This window comes from Channa argus, chromosome 5, assembly GCF_033026475.1.
Source record: "Channa argus isolate prfri chromosome 5, Channa argus male v1.0, whole genome shotgun sequence".
In the NCBI taxonomy this organism is placed as follows: Eukaryota; Metazoa; Chordata; class Actinopteri; order Anabantiformes; family Channidae; genus Channa; species Channa argus.
Window position 1 is genome coordinate 25,206,469 of NC_090201.1, and position 19,071 is coordinate 25,225,539.

The window sequence follows — 19,071 nt, forward strand, 5'->3', positions numbered from 1 at the left end:
CAGGCTCAGCACATCCTCTCAGCAATTACCCATTATACATTTAAATGCTGTCACGTGTACTAACAAAGCAGAGATGTGTTGACTTTAATTGGAGGAGCAAATTTTCTTGTTTTACACGCCCCTCCGAAAGTATTGGAACAAGGGGCCAATTCCTTTATTTTTTGCTGCAGACAGTGTAGGTAATGTCACGGCTTGGGCCGCCTGGCTTCTTCTGGGACGGGCTCTTTAATCATCACTGATGATGTAGCACATGATGGCAGCAGCGAAATGAACTCAGAAGTCTACGGAAACAGTTTGTCTGCCAATTAAAAGAAAAGTGCGACCAAACTGACTGGGAGATCCTTCATCGTGCCGCAAGATAAGGACCCGGAACAACAAAGGAGATTATCAGGGGCAAGAAGTGGAGGAGCTGCAAGAGGGGGACTGAAGGGAGTAACCTCCTCCCCCCCCCCCCCAAAACAAACACCACCCGAAAGAGGCTGTGGTGAAAGCCTGGTGAAGCATCACAAAAGAAGAATGTAAAAGTGTGACAGTGGGTCACGGGCTTGATGCACTTATTGCGAGTGGAAATGTTATTCTCTTTTTCTCTTTGTCTCTTTTTCATCTTTTGATGTCGACCCCAAATGTTTTCAGTCTACAGCAAAAATAAAGGAACTGGCCTCACTGTTCCCATGCTTTTGGAGGGGATGGTATTTTCTCCCCCTGACCAAGTTGAACTCAAACATCTCGTCTCCCTGTCTCCCCAGGGGCTCCTGTGGCTAATTTGAAATTCGGTTCCTTTTCTTGTTTGAGAGGAGACAGTAGCCTTCTTCATCTTGCTGTAAACGGCCCGAGGGTCTCAACCGTCGGAGAAGCGTTTTCATACTAGGCATAACAGACACAATTTAAATTAGGACCAAACTGAAGAATCCAAAGGGTCCAGGACAAACCAGGTGTGAATACGTCAAGGACCTTCAAAGAAATGTGTTTAAATTTGTGTATCACACATTTCTAGAATTTGTCTGACAAATATCGATGAGTGAAACATTATACATGCAACTAGATTTGTTATAAACTCATTGCTGCCAGTGTGGAAATTTACCCTTCAAACCACTGACTTCAGTGTGTGAAGCACTTCAGGTTTCTATGTCTTTATACAATTATTATAAGGCTGTTTATCAGTACTCAGCAGTGTAAATTGTATTTATAGTTCGGCTGCAATAACTGCTGTGACTCTTTCTGGTTGTCACCCTCTGCATGGAAACAGCAGTCGGCTGAAAGCTGAAGTAGGAGGCAGACTCTGCGGAGTCTACTGCGCCTCACAGCTACGATCTAACAGCAGGCGGAAAGCGAAGATGTGAGACAGATACGGGGCTGCTTCCTTTAGCGTGCTAACGACGAGTTCATGTGAGCACTTTCACACTTTAGATGGGCTGGAGGCGCAAGGTGAGCGGCAGGGTGGAGAGTGGGGGGTGGAAAGTGACAAGAGGGGAGAACGATCAGTGTGGATCAGTCTTCAGCCACCATGTCTCAGTGTCCCACTTCACAGCTCACGCGTTATTGTTGACCCAGTGGAGGCAGCCCCCCCCCCCCCCCCCCCCCCTTGATTTAACATCTGCCCTTATAGCATGTCCAGGGATTTAGGAAGGAGAAGCTCAAAGGAAATCGATGCAAACAATGGGAGAACGTACAAACCATGTGTGATGTGAGTAAAAGAAATATTTACATATGCAAAGAAAAGGTTTGTGTGCTTCCATTGTTTGGTGGAAATGACGTACGACGCACGGAGAACCATCCGTGCTTTGTCACTTGAGTGGGAAGCAGTTTAACAAGAACTACTACAACACACGCGCACGTTTGGCACAGATAGGCAAACAGACACACACATTCATGCTTTCTCGGCATCCAAGCTGGCTGAGTTCCCACACACACACACACACACACAGTGGGCCTCTGGATGCCGCTGGATGTTGTGCTCGTGACAGACATTATAATAGCCTTATTATTTTAACATGACTCTCATAGCAAAAGACATGCAGACAGGAAACGCATTGTTGGGGGGGGTTTGTTCGGTTAATGGTTAACAGCTGAGGGCCCGGCTTCGTCAGCCTTGGAGCGAGCTGAGAAGAACTACAACTCACAGTCTGCTGAATCACGTCCAGCTTGAACAAAAATTTCACATCTCAGCATGAGCACATGAAGATGATGATGATGAGGAAGATGGTGACTGAGAACAGCTGCTGCGACACACTGAATGTCCAAAAAGGACAAACGGCCTCTAGAAAAGACTCCAAAGGTCGTCCACTGGTTCGACTCCCGTTTCCTCTCGTCCAAGTCTCTTTAGGCCAGAATTTCAAATCTCACTGGGACTAAAAGGAGGAAACTGGAGAAAATCAGCATTTTGCGTAATTGTCTTATCTCCTGATCGGGAAAGTCAGCAGGAAAACTATTTTACTTCAAAGAAAAATAAAACCGTTGCATATATATATATATATATATATATATATATATATATATATATATATAAATTAAAGAGCAACTGTAATGTTTTTTGTCTCCTTCAAATGTTGCAGACATTTTGCCCAAATATGGCAACGGGTGAGAGCATTGGCTGTTTGGATCAGTCGCAACGACTGCACCCACCTTGTTTCCTGTTTGACTGAGTGCAGTCCGAAGACACAAAGAGACGCACAACAACCACAACAACACTTCAACAGACTCAAAACAACCATAAAGAAACGGGTGGGGGCTCCTACTTTATGCACGGAGGCTCATTTTCTCCTAACGTGTCTAACGTGTCCATGAGCCTTCTAATTGGAAAACACAGTCAGCAATCTCAGGAATATCCAACTTGGCAAAAATAAAAGTGTTTGACGCAGTTGCAATGATTACAAATTCATCATCTCTGACAATCACAGCAACACGGCCAAATCGAGCTTCCCCGCGTTAGCACTAACTGAGCAGGAGGTGAACAGAAAATGTTAAATCATAATTGTGCACATTCCACCCTAAATCAGATTATATAGAGTAGACAACATCTGGAATATTCCAGTGAGCAGCTTCACATGTTTCTGTGGATGATCGGACTGATTTTGGGACTCAGCCCACTTGAATCCCATTAGTGGCTGTAAAGGCTGAATCTTTCTTTTCTAGTTGAGAAACTAAATCTTTTCAACATGTTTCCATTGGAGTAACCTTTAGTCTAAAAATGTAAAATCCACATGCATGCGTGAATCGTGTGTGTGTGTTGCTCTGTGGCTCAGCTCTGTGGTTTGGATCGTCTTGTGTTCTTGTGTTTTAACATTCTCGCTGAAGTCCCTCATCATTTCCTGCACCGTTGGAACATTTCAGCCTTTCGCCCAATTTTCCATCCGTGCCTCTCGTGCATTTCTCTCTCCATCTTCTCCTTCTTTTCACTTTTTCATCTCCGTTGTATGGTTTTCCGTCCGTCCGTCCTCTGATCTCTCTCTCTGTCTGCCTGTCTGTCTGTCGTGATGTGGCAGATCAAAAAGAATGAGTCACGACATTTGGGTCAGTGAACCACACGAGACGCGAACACAATCAGCTACTGTACAAATGGAACCATGCTACAGTTGGATTCAGACCCAGACCAGCTCTTCTGCTCAGACCAAATTCTACTACTTTGGTCTTGACTGAGGGTCCAGACCTAACATGGTAGGTGTGACATCAACTGTGATGTATGTTGTTTCAATGTATTTATCACGACTATTTATTTCAAGACTTTGTCTAATTTGTCTGATAAATGTCCATGACTGAAACATTATACAGCATATATGTGTGTCAATGTAGAAACGGACCCTTTAGTGACTAATTTCATTAAATCACATTCTTGAGGGATTAATAAAGTTCTTTGAATCTGGACTGAATCTTGAGAGCTGAGAATTCATCTAATATTTTAGTTTCCTCTTTCATGGAGAACTCCAGAAGCTGGACATATCTTAATCCACATTGGGAGCCCTGGTTAACTATTTCCTGCAGCAGGATGTCGCATGGCAGGGATTCAAAATAAACCGCAGTGTGCCACCAATGGATGTCACCCAGTGGAACTGTGTGGCTCAATAATATGCTTCCCATTCGGGGTGACTGGATGGCAACGGGGGGTCAGTCGGTCGGCCGATCTACGATTACAGGCAAGAGACTTCTAACACACAGCCGTATGATTCAATTACACAAGTGCAGCGTGGGAACAAGCAGTAACATAAAAAGAGATACGTACCGAGTGCCAGGCACCTCCAAGTGCCCTTTGACCTACTGCGTGTTTTGAAACGAGTCAAGGAGAAAAGAGACTGGGATGATATGAGCGGTGTTCGTGTTATCAGGCCTCTCCCTGCACTCACAACAGGCCTAATCTGTCACTTGTTGATCACAAGGCTTTTATGGCAGCAGGGGCAGCTTGTTAGTTGCTATCTGAGACACCTGACGGTCACAGTCCCTCGCTCAACTTGACCTACATAACTGCACACACACACACACACACACACACACACACACACACTACATCCATGCTTACATTATTTACTACGTTCTTTCTTTAATAGATTCTTTCGCAAACCCTGAAACTGATCTTCACTCTTCCCCCATTACCTTTGCTCTGTACAGAAATCCTTTTAACCCACTTCTGTCTTTTATGCCCATTCTGGGTGTTAGATGATTAAAATGCTCAGACTTAACGATTTCTCCCTTGTATTGCACAAAATCGAGCAAGAAACCCGCTAAAAGTGATTTTGGAGGAACCTTCTTCGGTCTCCGTGGTCTATTTTATACCCTTTTTATCACTAAAGTATGTATTCAAACCACTGACATCTTCTCTTTGACGCCTAATGACTAAAGTATTTGAGGACCAACCAGAAATCGAATAACTGAACTGTGGCGTTTTGGCTGCTGAACTGGTGAAGGAAAACATCCTGAAAAGCTGCATGGGAATAAGATAACACAGAAACTCTATAACACACCTGTCTGGCACATTTTCACCTGTTCCACATGCGCACTGGGATACATGGACTTGAGTTCAGGTTGCACAACACCACTGCCTGCAGCAGCCTCACACTTTGCTCCGAGAAAAGCATCTGCATATCTTCACACCTGGGAGGGGGACACCGCCCATGACAGGTGTGTGACCACAGTGATTTTCGCACAGAGTAAGAGCTGTGGATTTCTCGCCGCGTGTTCAGACTGAAATTTGCTCCACGTTTTTTGTTTCCTCCAGTGAGGATGGTGGATCAGTCTAGTTCAAGCTAACTGAAACTTCGGTGGCTCCACGGTTTCTCATTGTGCCCATGACTTTGATATATTGAGTTTTGATATCCTACTAATGTTGTGGTGAACTGGGGTGAGCGAGCATGAGAGGGACGAGCTGCTCATGATGAACACGTCATAGAAAAACATTGGATGTTTGCTGCACACAAACAGCCGTTCAAACAGAGGTTTTCTGTATCGAGTGCATGAAACTGATCATTTACATACTGTCCAACGTCGGCAATGTTTGCTCCTGCAATTTCTTCTTACAAACGTCCCTGGACACTGGGATTTGTGCACCTACTCAGTTTATTGTTATTGTATTTTAGGTGATTATTCCAGTATAGTGGAAATTACACTACTACAGCACCTGCAAGTACCTAGAACTTTTGAAAGCTGTACAGTCTGCAGACATCCAGTCTTGCTGTGATTGGACAGACTAAGCCTGGGTTAGAAAATAGGATCTTTAAACCAACATCACACCGTGGTCACACAGAGAGCACTGTGAAAAATGCAGCATGCTCTTCATTTGTCAGAACAAGCAGAGGCACAAAACACCATCAAACCTTCTGGTGTTTGCATGTAGGAGGTAGTTGTCTTAAAGATTACTACTGCAACGGAGAACAAAGCTGTATGAGGCCTGTAATGGCTCCAGCATCGGCCGATAGGATAATCAGTCACTAAAGTGTTGGTACAGATAGAAGACAAGATTGGAAAATAATTTGCGTTTATGAATTTTGTAGCCCACTCCTCATCCCTGCTTGGAGGTGACATTAGCTACAAGTATAACGCACCTGAACCTCTGAACTAACTAATACTACTACTGGGAGGGTTTAGTTTGGGCTTCAGTCTTAAGTGCCATTAATGGCCAGTTCCTGGTGCAAGTAACACTAAAGAAAGTAGTAAATGGTGAATGTTCTGAACTTATATAGCACTTTTCTACCTATTGGCACTCAAAGCACTTTACACTGCTTCTTATTCACCCATTCACACTCACACACCGGTGGGGGAGCTGCTATGCAGCTGGCCAACACTCACCGGGAGCAACTAAGTTGGGGTTCAGTGTCTCGCTCAAGGACACTTCGACATGTGACCGGAGGAGCCGGGGATTGAACCAACAACTGAGAGATTGGTGGACAAGTTTCTAAAATCTTCCAGGTCGAGAGACATTCGTGTTTTGATGGGTTGTCATTTGTCTTGGTTGCTACTAGTTTGTAGGCATAAATTACTAAATTAGTGAAAGTGAATTATCTTTGACTGTATTATGAAGGTAATTCCAACAGTTAACTTCAGGTAGCGACAGCTGACCTAGAGAGTGTGGACAAATCAAGGCAAACCTGAAGAAACACACATTTTTCATCGTTTATATTTCACATAAAACATACCACTGCCTCATTTGTTTAGAATTTTGTTTTAATGCAGCATTAATTTACAACATAGAAAAGTCAACATTGTATCTGTGCAACAAACCACAAACACTCCAACTACTGTTGACATAATTAAAAAGTGCTGCAAGGTAAATAAAATCTTTTAAAATCAAATGAAGACAAAATAATTTATGATACAACAAAAATATGTACAAAATACAGCCACATCGTGGCCATGTGGAGGTAGGTTTAATCATGCCAAAAACGAATAAAATAATAGTCCCTGCTGTCGTTGTAAAGCCTCAAAGCATCTTCAGAAGGCAACTCTTTGTGAAACAAAACAAAGCTTTTCCTGAAGAACATACAACTGTAAGAAAGAGATTTTAACGAGACAAACGCGGGGCTCTGAACAGGGGTTTCAAAGACAGGTTATCGTGACACCGAAACAGCCATTTCTAATTATTCCTACAAACCAGGATGCGTTCAAGGACACTTTACACTGGTGTAGAACTCTAGTTGCGAAAAACAGGATGTGATTTTAAGACTTAACACGTAGAACAATACTCCGACATTTCATTATATGAAATCAGATGAGCAACGTTGGCAACAGGCAATTAGAACAAATGACATTCAACTGAATATTCAGCCCCATTATTAACATTTGAACAATCAACTCTGATGTCTAAACTTAACAGAACACTTAATGAAAGCGGTACAACGGCCCTCCACTGACCAGTTTTACCTTTACACAATATTCAGTGGTGTCACAGCTACTGTCAGCGCTTACATTGGATCACACGGACACAGGATAATAGTTTATTGGGCACAAAATGGTGCCAGTAAAGGTTCTTCATTTCAAACGGGAATGTTGGTCAAAGTCAGTGTCACGTATTAATGCAATTGATCCAATCTTACAAAATTGAATTTCACTGCAAAAACTTTGTTAAATCACAAATTAGGTGTTATTTGTTTCATGTTTGATGAGCCCCCCCCTCACTAATCAGACATTAATCACCTTATACATGAAAAACAAAAAAGATTTACACTTAAAAAAAAAAGAAAAGGCTGCTCCGTGAGCGACAACTACATATCACAGTATTACTGCAGTTGCTGCTTCCTCCAAGCAGAACCTCAAATATTCCAGGACATTATCTGTCTGTCACTCTGTTTCAGATGTAGAATAAATGTTGAACAATCAGAGGTTTTCGGTCTTTGGCTGATTTGCTACGAGAAGAGAGTAGGAAAAAAAAAAAAAAAAAAATACAGATCATAGTTCCGTTCGCACCCAGATTACATTGTTGAGCTTGACATAAAGTAACTCAAGAAGTAAATTGACTGGTTGTGACCTGAATCAAAGGTGACGACTGTTGCATTTATGGTATCAAACCTGGTCAATACAGTATTGTCATTAAAACAGATTAACCTGACAGAGTGGTGTTGAGCCCAAGGGGGCTGCCTGAGGCCAGACATGGCTGAATGCACACTGAAGGACCCTTTTCCCTGATCAAATTAAAGTAGCGTTAGAATTGGAGATCAGCTGGAACCAAATAACTTTAAAGCCACCTACAAACATCTGTTAAGAATGGAGGGATTACCGGTGAGTATGGCTACTGGACATTCTGAAATCACAAAATTCAAGTTTTAATCAGCTACCGAGTTGTGGTGGCTTCCAGTTATGGAACAGGCCGTTCTACCATGTATTAGATATTTATTTATTTACCCCCCCACGTGACATCTGGTGTGCCCACAGTAAAAGATCACCTTTCAGGGTGCATTCAACCGATATACAAATATAAAACCTGGTCACTTCATCCAAAATAAAATCCTACACTCTACAACAGTCAGCAGTCAAGGCATGATCCATTGTCATGGCTTGACACATTAAAGTCTTTGAAATGCCACACTTTGTGCGCTTTCTTTAGCTCAGTCTTTGTACAAAGTCTCTAAATAGCTAAAATAAAAATAAAATAAAATAAAAGTCAATAGTTCAGTCCTGCTCCACTACCTGCGGAGCTGCTCTAGTCTGGCTTTGAGCTCCTCCTGTTTAGCTCTTAGTTTGTCTCTTTTGGATTGGAGTCTGTGTTCCTCGTCCTCCAGGTTGTAGATGCAGTCTCTGGCCTTCTTCAGGATCACCACCTTGGACGCCTTGTCGTTGTGCAACAGGTCTGGCACGTTATCGCGCAGGCGCATGAAGCAGTTCTTCAGCTCATTGCGTCGTTGCCGTTCCATGACATTGTGAGTCCTTCGCCGCTCCTCGTCGTCCTCCGTTTCAATTGAATTGCGGGACGAATGGTGGCTGTACCGCGACGATGACGACGACGACAGCGACGAGCTGCGAGAAGAGTGGTGAAAACGCAACGAGCCATCGCTCCCTCTCGTGCGCTTGTTGGATGAGGAGAACGGTGGCGGTGAGGCAGGGCAGGGCGCTGCATAGTTGTGTTGCAGCTGGATCTCGAAGTGGTGGCGGCGCTTAATAGCCTCTTCTTCCTGTTTCTGCTGACGGACCGACTCCTCATCCAGTGAGGGCGGCAAGGAAGAGGGGCTGGCTGGACAGCGGACCACCGTCACCACATCTATTTCCTCCTCTGTCAGGAATGAGATGAAAAGAGAGACGGCTTAGGCAAGTTTTCTAAAACAAGCTTGTTTCCTGACCCTAATTTTATCTGATCTGTGATGGTGTGACATTTCAAACGGCTGCTGACACTAAACACGAGACTGTACACAGTGTACACATGTGGGCCCACAGGACACTTGTGAGTAAAACTGTTTTCCTTCTACTGTAAACACAAAACGCCATAAATGCTTGCACACTTTGTTAATGAGTGAGGGCAGCTTTAGTTTACAGCAACAGTTGCCCATATAAACTAAAGTCTCAGTGTTTGCAAGTGTTTCCAGTGAAACCTGCAACATGAAAACAAAGTCACTGATTAAATGAATGGGTAAATATGGTTTTTTGAAAAACACAAAACTACAAATTTGTTTTTTGTTTTTTTTTAGAAAGGTTACTGACCCACTAATACCAAAAACAGAATTCAATAAGTGCCAGTGTACCACTTCCCCTTAAGTAGGGCTCGAGTCAGTACAATGACTCATTAGGACTTAATGGATGGAGGAAAATGACTCATGCACACACAGAGCTAATCATCTTCCTTAAAACCCTCTTTTTACTCACATCAGTCAACAGCAAAAACCACGCCCATGCTCCCAACAACATCCACGAGCCATCTAGGCTCCTGCGGATTACAGGTGAGCTGCTGGCCTCCAGATAAGACAAGTGCAAAGAACAATTTGGGCTTAGTGCCTTTAAATATTAACAGTGAATTATCAATGAATGGCCAGTGAGAAACCGTTGTGGGCAGTGAGTATAAACGGATAAACAAGGGAGGGATGAAATTTAAAGCCTTATCTGACAATCAGTCCTACAATGTGCAATAAAAAATTAATAACAACAAAACAAACATTAGGCCCAAAGTAGATCACGGACACTGCCCCATAAAAACTAGTCTAATCATCCCCGGGCAAAATAAGGATAAAGTTCTGAACTCACCGGAGTCACTGGAGGAATAGGTGGACAGCTCGCCACCGGTCGAACCGTAGTCTGATGTGGCCTCGCTGGGTTCCTGAGTCTCCATCAGGTTCTGGCAATCTAGCATGGAGCCAGCAATCTCCTCAAAGATGCTGGTGTCAATGTCAGAAAGCAGCGGGCTGGTGCCGAGCATTGTGGAGGCGAGCTTCTCTTCCAGGCTCCTCTCCACCGACAGGCACTGCCACAGGCAGTCTTCACCCCCATCCTCTAGAGGAGAGCAGGGCTGGCTGTGCTCCCCCTCCTTCTCGGCAGCATCAGAGTGGAAGAAGTCGCAGTTCCAGTTGAGCTGCATATCGTGGTCCTCCAGCAGAATGTCTGACACGTAGCTCAGCTGGTCCTCCTTGGACAGGGGCTTACTGCTATCCAGTCCAGACTTCATTGGGGGAGACTGTGGTGGCGTTGGCAGAGACTGAAGGTCCTTCATCAAACTCTGGCAGAACTCATCGTCAAAGAGCAGCGGCTCAGAATAAAGCCAGTCTTGCGACTGAGCGAAGCTTTGCAACATTTTTGATCGTAGAATCTGGGAGAAGACTACAAAGCAAGACAAAAAAAAAAGCTCAATCAGGAGGTAGTGGTAGCTTATAGAGTTTTATAAAGTTGAGCCTGTAGTGGGTTTTAACTAATGCGTTGGTAGAGCAAAAACCCAGCAGCAGCACCTATTGTAGTGAAAGTTTAAACCGGTTTCCCCAGACTGAGACCCTAGCCGGCAGCGTGCCACCTTTTATCTGTGTTTACATCACTGCGGCCCCGCCCTCTTTGATCTCCACAAACCCCGCCCCCTCCCATTACATCATAGGAGCAGCTGGAGGAGACAAGGGGGGGGGGGGGGGAACTCAACACCTCTTTCCACAATTTGCATTTTTTTACTTCTCAGAAAGTCAATAAAACCACGCACCATCAGTGCTCGGCTGATACGGAAAACAATAGTTTTAGAGGAGGGTGGGGGAGGGGGTGGAGGGGGGCTTGGTGTCCCCCTTTGTTACTCAACACTTGAAACCACTGCTGCTATTTCACGCACATGACTGAACACTGCAGGGAATTCTTTTTAGAGAGAGCTTAACAAAACACTTTGCTCAGCACAAAGCCTCGGTAATTATCTTTTTTTTTTTTTTAAAGCCACACACACACACTTTACATGATAACGAGTCAGACCGGGCTGAGTTTCTGCTTCTTGGATTACAACATTTTAATTACACGGCAAATGTCTTGAAACGGTCTTATTAAATGCACTTAAGGATGGAAGAGGCTAGAAAACCGGTTCATTTAGTGGGTGGGTGGGTGGGTGGATGTGGGGGGGGGGGGGGGGGGGGGCTATAATATTCCACTGGGGCTTCATGGTATGTGTGGCAAGCGGCGTTGGAGAACAAAGCGGCAGTGTGCGCGCTGCAGACAGGCGCTGGAAGTTAAAGGCAGCCTTTCTTTACCGTCGCAGCTTGTGTAACCTGAGCCAAAACCCAAATAGAGGCGAGTCTGCGCCGTGACAGTAAAATGGCCAATTCGTGTCATTTGTGGCATTATTATCGTCATCCAACACGACACTGAGCGACTGTGTGTTGCATATGAATACACGTCTTTGAGCAAAAAAAAAAAAAACTGCAGAGTCCGACGCAACGTGTAAAAACCGCTAAATTCTCTATGAGATTTTGAATGCAGGTTGGCTGAACGCTCGCTTTCTGCCTTCACTGCACGTTTCCCCACCAGACTCCGTTTAAAACCCAGCACATTGGGGAAAGATTGGCAAACCTGAGTTGTATTAAAAAAACAAAAGACGCCGTAACACCATCCAGTAAGTCTTATTTTCACTCTACTTCTGTTTAGGGGGGGTTAAAAAAAGGCAAAAAACACCATTTAACTACCCACAACCCTGATTATGGGCCATTTAAAGCCCACATGGGGCTGGGCAACGCCGGGGTGTCCACGTGAAACCGGCACTCTCCGTAATTCACCACACACACACACACAGAACATGAAACGCATCACTAATTGCACCAAAACTCTAGTTAACAACCAGCTACAATGCATATTAAACCTCCAGTGTACTAGGCAACTAGCAACTAGTTGCCATTAGTTAAGTTAAAGCGAAGTCGTGCAAACTCTTACCTTCAACCGTCCTTAGAGGAGAAATTCAAAATGAGGAAAAACAATTGGAAGAAACGTCCAGAATATCCAATAAAGTCCACATCGAGGTGTTTGCATCTACAACTTTGTGTGTGTGAGGTTTTTTGTGCGTGTGCAAGTAAAGTTAGAACAGGGCAGCATGGTGTGTGTATGTGTCCCTCCCACGGTTCCTCTTCCGACACGACCGGACAGAATAGGTGTGGCCGTCGGAGTCCGTTTCTTTATACGGCTCCCTCACGCTCGGTGTCCTTCCGCCGAAAAAAACGCGCCAAAATCTATAAAACTACAAAAGCTCGTTGCCGGCTATCAGCCCCATTGCTTTCATAATCGTCCTTGGTTGCCGTTTCGGTTGAGTCCCCGCGGGAAAACCGGACGCGAGTGCGAATATCGTTAATGTCGCAGTGAAAATGGGTCTATGTCGTCCCACCAGCGGAGTGATACGGTGCAGGCCACAATTCCAGGAAAATGGTGGCGGGTAAAAGTTGGGACAGGCGAAACACGTGTCCTCTTCGAAGCCGGGTGTCTCACTCCCCGCTGTAACTGTCTGTCTGCCCGGCACAGGGCGTCACGTGGAGGCGCAAGGAAAACCAGAGACGATGCCTAGATCTATGCGGTGTCCAGGACAGGAAGCAGTTCAGTGTGCGGTGATTAAGACGTGTTCATGATTCATGGCGGAGAAAAAATAAACCTCCTTTCTCTGTCATTACTAAAGCATGTAAATTGGTACAGTAACCGGTTTGGTATTTTTACAGTACTGGTAGAGGCGGGTGGGGGTTGCAGAGGGTGCCCCCCGCCCCCCTGTCCTTCACTCCTCACTGTGCCTTTAACTGCAGGAATGTGACAAAGAGAGACAGATGGACCGGGAGACAGGCTGAATGCTTTCATAGCCGCCCTGTCCTCTGGTTCCAGCTCTTGCTGGCGCATTTCACCATCCATCCATTCAACTCCTCCTCACTACTACTACTACTACTACTACTACTACTAACAATGCAGCTAAAGCCACAAACTATCTCAAACCATCATCATCATTATTTACATAAGCAAAGCATTTTATGCTGCACGGAAAACTGATATGTACTTCCTGTAGTACAGGCTGTTGTGCGCGTGCATGCAGTTTTGTGGTAAAATCTATTATGTCAGATACGTTGTTACCGTATTTACAGTGTGTGCTCATCTTTTTTGTTGTTGTTGTTGATTACAGACAGTTCATATGAAAACAACACACACACAATAAGTGTAGGTGAAAGAAAGTGCATTGGGATGAATTATTACACTATCACTCATTCCGAAGACCCCCCCCCCCCCCTCCCTCCAAACCATCACACGCCTCGTTCCTCTTTTGCACTGCACGTTACATAATGGACATCAAGGGTTTGTCGGTGCTGTGTGACTGTTCCCCTTTTACCCAAATCTGATCCACATTGACTCCAGCCTGCAGATTCATAGTAGTGGCCCTTGAAGTTGTCTCTGCTCCTGCCACACTAAGGAGGGGCCACTACATCCAACACCAATTTCATATTTGGCTCATATTTGCGCACACATGATTCGTAGCATTTCACAGGGGGAGGTCTGGGTCTAGATATATACAAAGGCACGCTTCATAGCCTGTAATCCACATTTTTAGGTTGTGTTTATTAGCACAATCTTGCAACAATAGCCAAATCCCTGCTAGGTTAAAACTGGCGAAATGTCTATGGAATCTGGTCTATATATAACAACGTGTTACATGTAAATAAACTGCACATTTATGGTTTAGACTATTGTCAATCGTGCATCTTTTCTGCATAAGTTCTGCACGTTTAGAACAAGCCGGGACTCCACAGCCTAACACAGTGAACTGCAGACAGGGTTTCTGTCTGTAGCAGCTGATGTAGGGTGGATCACAGCAGCAGAGCAGGATAGTACATTATGTAACGAGAGCAGCAGAGGACACGCTACAAAGAGGGAATGTGTGTGTTAATGTGCCACCTACAGGTCAACGGGCAGGCTGACTGACTGACTGGCCTCCAGAGCTCATCTGCCTTATTGAGTCACTCGTGACTAAGTTCTGGGGTTTTTCGAATCGTTTCACACAAGTCTCCGCTCACACACATCTGAATTCGTTTAATAACGGTCAGAGCTTACCCTGCAGTTTAGATGCGCGTTTTGGAACGAGCTGTGTGCTGATAAGTGAGTGAGTGGTGCACCAGGCTGAGTTACACATGACTCATTTACAGTTTCAGTCTGGAACTGAATTCAGTATTAAGTAATTAACATATAACAGTCGTACATGTTGAGCTCAACATGTGTTCGGGTTTGACACTTGCATGTATGCAGGGGTTTTTTTTCAGAGGGGGGGGTCTGTACCATTGTATGCTGAACGTCCAATGCTCAGGGGTACTGCAGGAAACAGAGGGCCTTTTATTTAAAGAAGCAGAAAGTGACTATGAAGGGGGTCAGATCAGAAAGGAAGCATCTTCTGCATCCTGTCAAATCATACAGCGAACGCACTTTCTGGTGCTGGGATCTTTCTCGGCCGTGTTGCAGATGCAACATCACCATAATAAGGAGGTTTTACAGAATGTCCCCATGGCAGATTACTGGTAAACCTGCATCCCTTCTTATAAAACCCCAAACCTATTAGGTTTTGCTGTTAGAGGTGATTTCATAGAAATGTGTGTGTACAATACAAAAGCTGTATTTTTTAATACTGGCACATATTTGTTACATTTTCTAGTTATATTCTATTAAAGCAAAATAAACATGTATGGCCATCATAGCCTCGCTAAAAGCAACACAGGACTCTTTAACTTTCCCAGCCAGAAGCTTATTGTGGAGAACAACCTATTTAGTAGGTGCATACCACTATTGTGTGCTCGCCTGCTCTCTTCCATTGAAACAATGAGCTCACGCTGCACAAATGTTGCACCTCTGCTTTTGGTGCAAACACCTTGCGTGAACCGTGGACTCCTCTGAACTCCCGGCTTGACTTACGTGTTTAAATGTCGACAGAAATCAATCATCTCTCTGTTACAATGGAAAGATTGAGATCTTTACTCACCGGCTGGTTGACTAGTTGCTCACCCATTGTCCCTCACTTGTTGAAATGCTGATCAACTGGTTGGACGGCGGGATTTCAAGAAAAGTGACAGTGTAAACGTTTTAACATCCTCACAGGCTTAAATAGCTGAGTGATGTTCTTGCACTAATATCCAAATGTTCGCAGAGATTAATGTCAAAAAAAAAGTTCCTCCAATGTAAACACTGCTTCTTTTTTTTTACATTTAATTTCTCACCTGTGCATAACTCAAGCTCACACTATGTTTTAAAGAGGATTCAACGATCCGCTGTTTGTCAGAGTTTCATTGGGTTTTATTGTTGTGTTTAGGAGACAGGGTGGAACAAATCGGCCAGATCTTGCAAATCAGCTTAGACTATCAGTGTCGGTGTGTCAGCGGTTGATTTTGTGGACTTACCTTATACAAATAAACATTACAAAAGATAAGATAAGAAATAAAAATCAGTCTGAAGCAGACCTGGGGGTGGGGTCTCTTATCATCACCCCCAAGAGTTACTCAGGCATTCATGTGTAAGCAGCACTTTATTTTTTGAGGTTGGCTCAGGACTGAAAGCAATTTACTATTTTTATGAAGTTACACAAGTAGTATAATAGCTGTTTTTGGTATTTTCCATGGAAATTGGCTTTTAACCACAGTAGCATTTTACATGCTTTTGATATCTTTGCCTAAAATATTGCAAAATTAGAATTCTGGCATAAGAAACTTTAAAGTAACTAAAGCTCTTAGCTAAATGTGTTAAAAGTACAAATTTGTTCTTTTTCAAATGTAGCCTGTAAAGCGACATGGAAATAAATTGTCAAAGTAAAAGTGCTTCAGATTTTTAAATAGGTGCAAAAAACACAATTCATCTTCGAAAATGTAATTTTTTACATCCGTTCCTTTTGTATGCTCTGCAGCTGCTTCTAATTTACCAAATCTGGGTACAATTATTTTATAAATAAAAAGCTTATAGAGGCTGTTAAATTCGTTTGATGCCGCACGTAGTAAACAGGTCTTAGACCAGTTGCATTTATTTTAAGTTGTCTTAAGTGATTGTGTAGTTTGAGCTGATCAAAGACAAACGTGTGACACAGATATAACATATTTAATAATCTGTTACCTCCAGCTGGATGGATTTTAAATTGTCAAACTGTAAAACGGTAAAAGGTTTATTAACTGACTGACTGACCCCCAAACCAACTGACTGACTGGCTGAGTGAACTCGATGACATAAGAAAACTCATAGGACCCACACACACACACACACACATACACACACACACAAACACACAGCCGAAGCCCCGGGGGCACAGAAGGCAGCCAGGGAATGGGCTACGTCTCTGTGTGAGTACCTGCTGCTGTGATCGCCTCCTTATTAGGAGTCTTCATCCTGCTGTGTGTCTCTGTGCAGACAGACAGGCTGCTGCTGCTGCTGCTGCTGCCTGCCTGGCTGACTTCCTGCCTTCATGCCTGCCTGTCTGCCTGCCTGCCTGCCTGGCTGACTTCCTGCCTTCATGCCTGCCTGTCTGCCTGCCTGCCTGCCTGCCTGTCTGCCTGCCTGTCTGCCTGCCTTACTGCCTTCCTGCCTGCCTGCCTGCCCGCCTGCCTTCCTGTCTGCCTGCCTGCCTGCCTGTCTTCCTGCCTGTCTGCCTGCCTGCCTGCCTTCCTGCCTGCCTGCCTGCCTGTCTGCCTGCCTTCCTGCCTTCCTGCCTGCCTGCCTACCTGCCTGCCCGCCTGCCTTCCTGTCTGCCTGCCTGTCTGCCTGCCTGCCTGCCTTCCTGCCTTCCTGCCTGCCTACCTGCCTGCCCGCCTACCTGCCTGCCTTTCTGCCTGCCTGTCTGCCTTCCTGCCTGCCTGCCTGTCTGCCTGCCTGCCTGCCTTCCTGCCTGCGTGTCTGCCTGCCTGCCTTCCTGCCTGCGTCTTTGCCTGCCTGCCTTCCTGCCTGCCTGCCTGCCTGCCTGCCCGTCTGCCTGCCTGCCCGCCTGCCTGTCTGTCTGCCTGTCTGCCTGCCTGCCTGTCTGCCTGACTGCCTGCCTGCCTTCCCGCCTGCCTGCCTGCCTGTCTTCCTGCCTTCCTGCCTTCCCGCCTGCCTGCCTTCCTGCCTTCCCGCCTGCCTGCCTGCCTGTCTTCCTGCCTGCCTGCCTGCCTGCCTGCCTGGCTGTCTGCCTGCCTGCCTGTTTGCCTGCCTGACTGCCTGACTGCCTGCCTTCCTGCCTGCCTACCTGCCTGCCTTTCTGCGTGCCTGCCTGTCTTCCTGCCTACCTGTCTGCCTGCCTGCCTGCCTACCTGTCTGCCTGCGTGTCTGCCTGCCTGCCTGCCTGCCTGCCTGCCTGTTTCCTGCCTGTCTCCCTGCCTGCCTGCCTGTCTGCCTGCGTGTCTGCCTGCCTACCTGCCTGCCTTTCTGTCTGCCTGCTGCCTTCCTGCCTACGTGTCTGCCTGTCTGCCTGTCTGCCTTCCTGCCTTCCTGCCTGCCCGCCTGCCTGTCTGTCTGCCTACCTGCCTGCCTGCCTTCCTGCCTTCCTGCCTGCCTTCCTGCCTGTCTGCCTGCCTACCCGCCTGCCTTTCTGCCTGCCTGTCTGCCTTCCTGCCTGCCCGCCTGTCTGCCTTCCTGCCTGCCTTCCCGCCTTCCTGCCTGCGTGTCTGCCTGCCTGCCTGCCTGCCTGCCTGCCTGTCTGCCTGCCTGCCTTCCTGCCTTCCTGCCTGCCTTCCCGCCTGCCTGCCTGCCTGTCTTCCTGCCTGCCTGCCTGTCTGCCTACCTGTCTGCCTGCGTGTCTGCCTGCCTGCCTACCTCCCTGCCTGCCTGCCTGCCTGCCTGCCTGCCTGGCTGTCTGCCTGCCTGCCTGCCTGCCTGTCTGCATGTCTTCCTGCCTGCCTGTTTGCCTGCCTGACTGCCTGCCTTCCTGCCTGCCTGCCTACCTGCCTGCCTTTCTGCGTGCCTGCCTGTCTTCCTGCCTGGCTGCCTGCCTGCCTGCCTTCCTGCCTGCGTGTCTGCCTGCCTGCCTTCCTTCCTGCCTGCCTGCCTGCCTGCCCGCATGTCTTCCTGCCTGTCTGCCTGCCTGCCTGCCTGCCTGTCTTCCTGCCTGCCTGCCTTCCTGCCTATCTGTCTGCCTGCCTGCCTGTTTCCTGCCTGTCTCCCTGCCTGCCTGCCTGTCTGTCTTCCTGCCTGTCTGCCTGCGTGTCTGCCTGCCTGCCTACCTGCCTGCCTTTCTGCCTGCCTGCCTGCCTGCCTGGCTGTCTTCCTGCCTGCCTGTTTGCCTGCCTGACTGCCTGCCTTCCTGCCTGCCTGCCTGCCTGCCTGCCTGCCTGTCTTCCTGCCTGCCTGCCTTCCTGCCTGCCTGCCTACCTACCTGTCTGCCTGCCTGCCTGCCTACCTGCCTGCCTTTCTGCCTGCCTGCCTGTCTACCTGCCTGTCTGCCTGTCTGCTTTCCTGCCTGCCTGTCTGCATGTCTGCTTTCCTGCCTGCCTGTTTGCCTGCCTGCCTGCCTGCCTACCTGCCTGCCTTTCTGCGTGCCTGCCTGTCTTCCTGCCTGTCTGCTTGCCTGCCTGCCTTCCTGCCTATCTGTCTGCCTGCCTGCCTGCCTACCTGTCTGCCTGCGTGTCTGCCTGCTGCCTTCCTGCCTACGTGTCTGCCTGTCTGCCTGTCTGCCTTCCTGCCTTTCTGCCTTCCTGCCTGCCCGCCTGCCTGTCTGTCTGCCTACCTGCCTGCCTGCCTTCCTGCCTTCCTGCC

The 19,071-nt window shown here is 46.7% G+C and overlaps 1 protein-coding gene across 2 annotated transcripts; it reads right to left on the reverse strand.

The window, feature by feature from the left end:
- Nucleotides 1–6,630: 6,630 nt before the first annotated feature.
- Nucleotides 6,631–12,514, reverse strand: mych (myelocytomatosis oncogene homolog). Of its 2 annotated transcripts, none has more exons than XM_067504909.1 (3): nt 12,289–12,514; nt 10,150–10,708; nt 6,631–9,187 (listed from the first exon to the last, which is right to left on the reverse strand). In XM_067504909.1, the coding sequence occupies exons 2-3, from the start codon at nt 10,691–10,693 to the stop codon at nt 8,604–8,606; spliced, it is 1,128 nt and encodes a 375-aa protein (XP_067361010.1). In that variant the 5' UTR covers nt 10,694–10,708; nt 12,289–12,514; the 3' UTR covers nt 6,631–8,603. The 2 variants fall into 2 exon arrangements, with proteins under 2 accessions (XP_067361010.1, XP_067361009.1); XM_067504908.1 differs by having other exon boundaries at nt 10,150–10,719; nt 12,289–12,513.
- Between the last annotated feature and the right edge of the window lie 6,557 nt (nt 12,515–19,071).